This window comes from Dromiciops gliroides, chromosome 1 (genome assembly GCF_019393635.1).
Source record: "Dromiciops gliroides isolate mDroGli1 chromosome 1, mDroGli1.pri, whole genome shotgun sequence".
Taxonomy (NCBI): domain Eukaryota; kingdom Metazoa; phylum Chordata; class Mammalia; order Microbiotheria; family Microbiotheriidae; genus Dromiciops; species Dromiciops gliroides.
The window spans coordinates 181,883,274-181,893,067 of record NC_057861.1 but is presented as its reverse complement, the minus strand read 5'-3'; the positions used below and the strand labels follow the sequence as shown (position 1 = coordinate 181,893,067).

At 41.2% G+C, this 9,794-nt stretch overlaps 1 protein-coding gene across 6 annotated transcripts in view; it reads right to left on the bottom strand.

Annotated features, from left to right (window-relative positions):
- Positions 1–720: 720 nt before the first annotated feature.
- RNF144B (ring finger protein 144B) overlaps positions 721–9,794 on the bottom strand; it is a 248,684-nt gene continuing 239,610 nt past the window's right edge. For all 6 annotated transcript variants that reach the window (XM_043979519.1, XM_043979521.1, XM_043979520.1 and 3 more), the window contains 3 exons: positions 7,786–7,930; positions 3,052–3,141; positions 721–1,523 (listed from right to left, as the gene is read on the bottom strand). In XM_043979519.1, the coding sequence (XP_043835454.1) occupies positions 1,383–1,523; positions 3,052–3,141; positions 7,786–7,930 (376 nt within the window). In that variant the 3' untranslated portion in view covers positions 721–1,382. The remainder of the gene's footprint in view (positions 1,524–3,051; positions 3,142–7,785; positions 7,931–9,794) is intronic.

Genomic DNA, 9,794 nt, shown 5'->3' with positions numbered 1-9,794 from the left:
TAGACATAGGATTTGTGACCTAGATTTGTTCATGGGTTTTGCTTTTAGGTCCCGTTCTATATCTTAAAGCTCCAAGACTTGTAGGGACAAACTTTTGTGCCTACAGTCTTGTACAATGCAATCTTTATAGGGTTTTTTTGTTTTGTTTTTTACCATTTTGACCCCTTTTTCTCTCACAAAGAACACACTTCTATAATATGTCCTCTAAGTAAAGGACAAGGGTCTTCTGGGAAAACTGGACTTGCTAGTTGGAGATGCTAGAACAGGCAGAGTACCATTCACTTTCATTCCATGAATCCTCTTATTGGAAACTGAGACCCCTTCTGAAGGTTTGTCTTCCCCCCAGGGCAAGGCCACAAAGAAACAATCTAGAACCTTGCGTAGATATTGTGAATGTGGCATCCTCCACATCCCAAACACTTGGCTTATTTCTACCTTCACAGAAGAAGCAGAGATACCGTTTCTATGGATTCCTCCCCAAGAGAGATGGTTGGCTGTATGTCTTAAATCTTTCTTTTTTTTTTTCTTTTTTTTTTTTTTTTTAGGCAATGGGGGTTAAGTGACTTGCCCATGGTCACACAGCTAGTAAGTGTCAAGTGTCTGAGGCCGGATTTGAACTCAGGTACTCCTGAATCCAGGGCCGGTGCTTTAACCACTGCGCCATCTAGCTGCCCCAAATCTTTCTTTCTTTAAGTGAACCCCTCTCCACCTCAACTCTCTCTCTCTCTCTCTCTCTCTCTCTCACACACACACACACACACACACACACACACACACAAGATTTTGTGCCTGCCCTTTCTACTCTATCATGGTAGGAAAATAAATATATCTAGCCAAGACAGCGTTTTCCATCTCTCTCCCCCACCATTCCTGTCACACATATAATAACCACAGCAACACAATCTGTTGTAACAGGAGATGTTTCCTCAGGCTCCTTCTTCTGCCCAGTCAAGGAATCATGGAGCTTCAGATAAGTCTCCCCCACCACTCCCATCAAACATGTAATAATCACGGCAACACAGTTTGTTGTAACATGAGATGTTTCCTCAGGCTCCTTCTCCTTGGCTGCAAATGAACAGTCCAGAAATGACGGAGCTTCACATGACAAAATGATGCTGGTCCTTCCCATTCAACCCCAAAGTTTCCAGACATATTCCACATTCATAGCCCAGGCTTCGCAACCAGGCCTTCTTCAAACAGCAACACAAAGCCTTTCCCCCATGCTGAAGACTTGCAAGCAAGTTCAAAGCCTGTAGACAAGAGGCACTTCCAAAAGGTGGCAAGGATAAGGAGATGAGTCTGCTAAAGAGGGCACCATAACCAGATCGTCACTCAGGATACCTCACATATCCTGTACATACATGCCCACAAGGTGCAGGATTTTAGGTAGTTGGTGGGTCATGTTTTTTCTTCTTGCCCCGACAAGACTTGCAAACACAGCAGATGATACAGGGGGAGGCCAGCAGCAGCAGAGGCGAGGTCACCAAGGCTATGATGCCCAATCCCACAAGAATCCCTACAACCTGAAAAATTAAAGACAAAAAGCACAGCATCAGCCAATAATCAAGTGTTTTTATAGCACAGTATAGGAGTCCACTTCAATATGTATACAGGAAACGATAATGACAAGCTTTCGCTGTGGTACAACCACAGACTGAACCAGAGCTGCAGAAGCGTCATAAACACAAAAAGCAGCTAAGAATCAGCTCCCAAATCTAGCTCTGTCAACCCTAGCATGACCAAAAGACAGTGTCTCCCTTGGCTGTAAATAACCAAAACCACTTTGTAGGAGGTGAAGTGATCCAAAAGCATATAGTGGCTACAGCACTGAACTTGGGAGCCACAGAAGTAGAACAAGCCAAGTTCAAATTCTATCTCTGAGAATTAGGAGCTGTTTGACCACGGGCAAGGCATTTCATCTCACATATCTCAATCTTCTCATCTATAAAACAGGAATAAATAATATTTGTGGTCTGGAGCTGTAGTGAGGCCCAAATGCATCCATCTCTCCGTGACCCCATTTGGGTTATTCTTGGCAAAGACTCGAATAGTTTTGCCATTTCCTTCTCCAGCTCATTTTGCAGATGAGGAAACTGAGCAAACAGGGTTAAGTGACTTGCCCAGGGTCACACAACTACTAAGTGTCTGAGGCTGGATTTGAACACAGGAAAAGGAGTCTTCCCGACTACAGGCCTGGTTCTCTATCCATTGCACCACCTGGCTGTCCAAGGGAACTTAAAGCATCATGTAAATTCCAGTTGTTGTTAATGATGGCTCTGGTTGAAAAGCAAAGGATCCTTAATGAACTCCAAACAGTTCTGGGTGGGGGAAAGAACTAAGCCACTATGTTTGGGCCTGTTTTGTAATTTATACATGCACTAAGCTGTATATTCAGAGTAACTAAGTGACAGTAGTAAACTCAACAGTTTCCTGGGTCTGCTTTAACTTCTTAGACATATGCTCATGGCAGAAAACCAGAATAATTCCTCCTTGTGTGAAAAGAACAGAGAATGTACGCATCCAATTTGACATAGAACCATAGGATCATAGATTTAAAGCTGGGAAGAAACCTCAGAGGCTATGAAATCCAATCTTCTTGTTTTACAGATGAGGACAAAAGTTAAGTGACTTGCCCAGGGTCATGCAGCTAAGAGTCAATAGTAGGATTTTAACTCGGATTTTCTTGATTCAAAACCTGGAAATCTATCCACTAAACCCTACCTGTCACTGTAGGCAGTATCCAGACCACTCTTCTGATTCTCTGTTACAACTAGCTATCCTATATAAAATGGGAAGCTTCCCAAACTTAAGTCCTCTTAGAAGTAGCAGACCTAACTTCTTCTCTCACTCCCTTTCTTTTTTTTTCTTTTCTTTTTTTTTTTTTGCACGGGGCAATGAGGGTTAAGTGACTTGCCCAGGGTCACACAGCCAGCAAGTGTCAAGTGTCTGAGGCTGGATTTGAACTCAGGTCCTCCTGAATCCAGGGCCACTGCTTTATCCACTGAACCACCTCGCTGCCCCCTTCTCTCACTCCCTTTCAAATCACAGTACCTGTGTTCGGTTCCACATCACAGAGGCTCGGGAGTGACCCAGTTTGTTCCGACAGGGCCCTTTATCATAATGTCTGAGGAAAATGTCATTCTGAAAGAGAGGAGGAAGTCCCTGTCAGTAGCCATTTTAAACTTAGAGAAGGATACATGCCTAATGAAGCGTTCTTGCCAAGTGTCAGAGTTGTAACTAGGGCTTGATAACTGGAACTCTGCCCCAGGGCACCAAATTTAGAGGATGCTAATGGTCCCTGCAGTCCCTTTAGCATAATGAGGTCAACTCATTCCCTCCTGGATCCCACACCCACAACAGCCTGCCAAGCAGAAGGTGTACACTGGTGTCCCAGGGTCTCTGTCTCCCAACCAGGGGGCAATGTTCATTGCCCTGGGCATGGTTTGTAGGGATTGACCTCAGTAAAAAAACCCCAAAAAACAAACAAACAAACAAAACCAAAAAACAAAAATGTCCTAATTACAATTCTGCCAAGAGGAGCTTCAGGAATCAAAGGTAAAGGTTATTATCAAATATACCTCCTAGCAGGCCCATGACCTTCAGACATGTAGTCGGGTAGCCTCAGAAGTTATCTCATGTAAAGAGAAAGAAATCAGTGGCAGTTCCTTCATATCTCTAAAAGGGAGTACTTTTTGAACATCTAATATATGGCTATCACTGAGCTGGGTATCATGAGAGGATATTGGGTGTAAGGGGCTAAAATTCTAGCTAGTCTGTCTAAAATATCCAATGAGTGGTCGCCAATAAATTATAAGCTTTAGCAAGAGTTAGACTTCTAAGCATTTATTAAGAAGAATAAGAATTTGGTGAAGAAAAAGAGAAAGGCCTGGATTCCTCTATCTATTAAAGGGAGAGAGCATTCCTAGCTCCGCTCTCCACCAGAGTCCACACGAAAGAGAGTGAGCCAGTGCGCCAGCCTCCCCCTTCTTCCTCCCACAAGCAAACGTCACTTCCTGACACCAAAGAAAGCCGCATGGTCCTGCCCTCAGAGGCCCTCTCCTCATGGTGGACCTTTTCTAAAGTAAGTCTCCAGCAGGTGGCATCATTCCAATCGTTACATGGGGAAGGGGGGAAGACTGCCCACGGGAGCTTGTTGGGGAAATAAAATTCACACAAAACTCAAGTGAAAAGAATAGCATTAAATAGAACAGTATGATTATCTCTATGTGTGAAAGCATGTAGTACAATTAGAAAACAAATCAACACTTTACAAGGTCTTAACCATGTGGTATAGGTAGTAAGTGCAAAAAGAATTGAAGAAACCAATGGGGTCTTGCCTCCAAGCTTAGCACAGCCGGTCCTTTATGCCTGGAATTCTCTCTCTACTCACATTTGTACCACCTCCCTTAAAAGGCCTTTCTTTCTTTCTTTCTTTCTTTCTTTCTTTCGTGAGGCAATTGGAGTTAAGTGACTTGCCCAGGGCCACACAGCTAGTAAGTGTTAAGTGTCTGAGGCCGAATTTGAACTCAGGTCCTCCTGAATCCAGGGCTGGTGCTCTATCCACTGTGCCACCTAGCTGCCCCTTAATAGGCCTTTCTTGACTCTATATCCCTGGTTGTTAGGTCTTCTCCCCTCCAATGAATCCCTGTGCATTTATTTTATATTTATGCTATATTTACTCATCTACAAACATGTTGTATACCCTCCCCTTGTAAAATGAGGGAAGGGACTGGGCTCTCCAGTAATCTCATGATAGCAAGGGAATGCTCTAAGAATGATGTTCTTATTGGAAGGACATGGAGAAGAGTGTCACAGACATCCAGGTATGTGAAATTCCTTGCTAGGGAGGCTACCCACATCAGTGAGATCACAGATCCTTTCGATCAATCTAGGATTCAAAGTATTAATATAAGAATCTATTTGCAAATTAATTAAAATCAGCAGTAGAAATAAGTCTGTGGTGCTTGCCCAACTGAAATAATTCTCCATTTAATGTCCAAGATTGGGATTTGGACAATCACCCCTCAGGCCCTATCCTTAGAACATTCCTAGAAGCCAGACACCCACCATCTGAAATCTACACAAAGCAACACAGCTCAATATGCATCCAATGCCAATACCATTGGTTTAAACAGAGCAAAAATGATGAATAGGAAAATGATGAATAGAACAAGATGCTTCCTTCCACATCTGACATCAGTGTTACGAGCCATTTAACATCTGCCTCATCTCATCTCAAGCGCCAGAACTGTGTGTCCTTTGCAGTACCATTCACCAAAACGCAAATGGATCTGCCAAAGAAGACTGATATCTGGTGTACACATTTATCTCTTTGTTTTCCACAGAAGGCGTAAGTATGTTGTGAGCCCAGAATCTGAGTAAGGCCCCTTCTAATACACTGAGGGACTGAAGAGGAAATTGTCAATTCTATAATTCATTTATCCTCAAATGAATTCATTCCAATTATTCACAAAGCTCCATATGCCAACAAAGAGGTTATACAATCCTGTTTAATTCTTCTTCTAAAGTGTCCCATATTATAATTGCAATAGGCCTCCTACAATGGTCTTTCTCAAAAGGGTTAAGATCAAATCACATAAAAAGCAGTAACCTGGGAAGGAATTCTGTTGCCACCTTCATTTCTGTCCAGACCAAAAGCCTGCCCATTAAAAAATTTTAAAATCCCATCTTTGTGGAAGGGTTGGATTATGGACAAAAGAAACCATTTGACCAAACGGGTTATGGTGTCTGCCTGGAAGCCATATTGAATAATGAGTTTCATTTCGATGGGTTGGAACTTAGGCAAAAGATGAACAAAAGTACTAATTCATATTTACTGAACAATCAGCTGGTGTTTAAGATTACACTACATACAAGCTGCTCAGTTCTATTCAACGAACATTAAGGGCCTAAGTGCAAGAAGATACTAAGGATACAAAGGAAAAAAATAAAGAATACTTGCAGCCTTTAAGGTATTTACAATCTTTTGTCCATTAATCCTAGTCAACCCATTTGGAGGAATTGAACTGACACAGCAGATATAAGAAGGAAAAGAAGATATGTGACCATGATTAAGAACAAGCATAGCAGAGGTTCTTAAACTAGGGTTCAGGAATGTTTTGTTAGTGTTTTCAAAACTGTGTCTTAATAGAATTGGTTTCTTTTGTAATCCTGTGTCTTTTATACATTTAAAAACATTATTCTGGAAAGGGGTTCATGGCCTTTATCAGATGTCCAAAGTGATCCATGACACAAAGAAGGTTAAGAACCTCTGGTCTACATTAATGACCCCAAGCATGTAAAAGGAAGGGCTGAGAAATGCTGTGCTCAGCAAACACTGCAAACCACTGGATTTGAAGAAAGTAGCCCTTGAAGTTTGGTCCATGTGTCCATGAATAACAATAGTGACCCTAGAATAACTGTGTTGTATATTAATGAACTGAGAGAGATGAATTTTTTCAGGTCAAATTTGTAGTCACTTCCAATCAAGTTCAAATCACCTGGAAATCTAGGGCACTGAACCCCACATATAACTGAAACCAAGGGCCTTCTCACCTCTCTTTCTATACCCCTTCCTTTATGGACCTGAAGATTAACACTCAGCTATAGGCTTATAACAGGCTAAGTTTATTTTATTTTTTATTACCTTATTAATTATTTTGTACAAGAAAACTTGAATAAAAGGAAAAAATGAAAAAATGAAAAATAACATGCTTCAGTCTGTGTTCACTCAATATCAGTTCTTTCTTTGGAGGTGGACAGTATGTTTCATCATTAGTCCTTTGGGATTGTCTTGGATCATTCTAACTTGATTTTAAAGGAAGAAAAGGTTCAGTCAGTATATTGGGGTGGAAAGAAGAAAGAAGGAGATTGAAAATTATAATTGGGCCAGAAACTTTTCACTTGGGAAAGGGTACCTAAATATAGAACAGCAGCACTGACTTCTATGCACATGGATGAAGAACTACCTTCAGAGTACCTTATAAACTCATCTAATCCAAGAAGAATTTACCAAGGCCCTTCTACATTCAAAGTATTGTCCTTGGTGTTAGGGATCTAAATACAAAATGTCACATACTATCAAGACACATTTTATGAGAGGTTGGGTGAGGATAAATGTATTAAATTTATGGGACATAATGACATCTATTACAGGTTCAAAGACATAAGAACAACTTAGTGGTTTTGGAAGATGGTGAGATATCACCCAGGGAATAAATGATCCTCCCATAGCAAACTTTATCTTTTGAGCCCATGCTCTGGGAGCCCTTCTCTCCCTTTGGGAGAAAGATGGACATTGAGAGCTCCTCCCAGATCTTCCACTGGAGGACGGCACCCAGGGTATCCATATATTCAGTTCCTAATCAGCTGCACTCCTTTGGATTTATCATGCCTTTGAGTAAGGTACTCTTCCCTTCCCCCTGCCAACTTCTTTTTATGTGTTGTCTTCTCCCATTAAATTGTAAGCTCCTTGAGTTCAGGGACTGTCTGTCTTTTGCCTTTCTTTGTATCTCTAGTGCTTAGCACAGTGCTTGGCACATAGTAGGCACTTAATACATATTGATGAATAATTAAGGAAATGCTCCTAATTCCACCAGCTGAGAAAGCCTCATATAAGGATCTACAGAAATTGGGGATGTCCTTTTATTTGGGAAAAATAAGTTTTCTGTTTCAAGACCATTAGACATATTAAAATATGAAAACAGGCAGGATGCTGGCTCTCATTCAGGTGTGTTGAGACAAATGCCCCATGGGATGGGGATGGGGCCCAACATGAGAACTTACATCAAGATTCTGGAGACAGTACCAGCAGAATGTGTGCTTACAATTCTTACACATCATCTGAGCACAGCCTTCATTCCGTTCAATATAGACCCGGCAAACGGGGCACTGCTTAATGGGGGCTTCTGCATCCATCCCAATGAGGGCCCTAGAAAGAAAAAGGACAAGGAGTAGAGAAATAAATGTGGCTTATTCCATCAGTAAGAACCACAGCTGTATCACCCAAGTAGGCCAGTAGGTGAGATAAGTGGTCTTAGGCCTAAGGTCTAAGTAAAACATAACATCCTTCCTGGAAAGGATCTGTATTGAATTTCCAGGCCCAATGATAGCAATTAAAGTCAATTTTCTGTTATCCATGCTGGTATGTGTGTGTTTGTATTTGCACATGCATGCAAATCAGCCACAAATATGCATCCACGTGATTTTTAGGGGAGAATGGAAAATTGAGGATAGAAGGGCAACAGACCCCAATTATGTCACAGGATACTCAAAAGTATAGGTAAACGAAAATCCATTTACATTTGGTTTCAGAATGCATTATTATTATTATTATTTTCCTTGGCATAGATTTATCTACCTAACTGATTTGCTAAGCTAGTATGAAAAATGAATTGGTATTCCCTGTGAGCGCTGACTGTAAGAGAAATCCCTAGGAATAAGCTAGAAAGTAGGAAGACTGAGCCCAGCATTAAAAACTGGTCATCTACATGTTCAGAAACTAGAAAGTAAAATTAAGACTTGAATAATGACCAATGTATGAGACAGAAATGACAACTATTTACACTGCTTATGAAACACTGAGCTAAATAAATTAACTGACAATCCGATCCGTTTCCCCCCACCCTGGCAACCAGACTGACTTGAGATAGTAGTCAAGAATTTTGAAATCACTAATGGAGGGGCATAGTGAGAAGGAAGTGTGAATCACAGCCCTAGCACCCCTCTTTAGCTGTTGAGGGACAGCTACAATGTGAGGAAGACGGGAATGGCTGGTCAATGTTTGTCTAATCAGTCTATTAAATCTGCCTGTAATGTGTACTAAAGCTTTAATCCTGTTAATTCTTCATGGAATATACAAGGACATCAACATAAATAGGCAACACTGCGAATCCTGAAAAGCCAGGCTACCAGCTTAGAATCAGTGCTGTGGTCCTTCTGTTGAATGGATTGTAACTCTGGTATCTATGTTCCCATTAATAGGGAACACTCATAGCCCCAAGCAAAACCAGGGATCAAACACAAAGGTCATATCCAGGGAGCTCCTGTTTTGATTAAAAAAAAACCCTTCCAGGACCAGATGGTACGAGTTTAACTGATTCACATCTCGCCACCTCCCAGCAGGAGTGCCACCTTCGGTTTCTTACATAACACACGAACTATGTGACAATAAATAAGTACTCATTGCACCATTGCATTTTAAGATTCCTTTCCCTGTGAATGTTTTCAATGCAATATAATATTTTTACTCAGTAACCAGACCTCAAAACATCCTTATGAGTAAAGGAAGAAAATAAAAAAATTCTTGCCCCATCCAATAAATACAAGCAGGAAAACTGAGGCACACAGATATTAAGTATGGAAGTAGATATATGGCCAAGCCAGGACTTCCCATTATGTTCCTGCTGACCAGAGTGACTCTCCCACCACTGGAGGAGACAAAGGAAACAGAGTTAAAACTCTGTACCTTCAATAATACCTAGAAGAGGGAAGCTAGGTGGCGCAGTGGATAAAGCACCAGCCCTGGATTCAGAACTCCCTGAGTTCAAATCTGGCCTCAGACACTTGACACTTAACTAGCTGTGTGACCCTGGGCAAGTCACTTAACCCTCATTGCCCTGCAAAAAACAAAAACAACAAAAAATTTAAAAATAATACCTAGAAGATCCTCTAGCCCTAAATAATTCCTTAAAAATACTCTTAATTGCAGGAGAGTTTGATGATATTCGTGTATGCTCCTAAGGAAAGTGTTGCATTAGAATTTAGAAAAAGTGGTCATTCCATGCCACACCAAA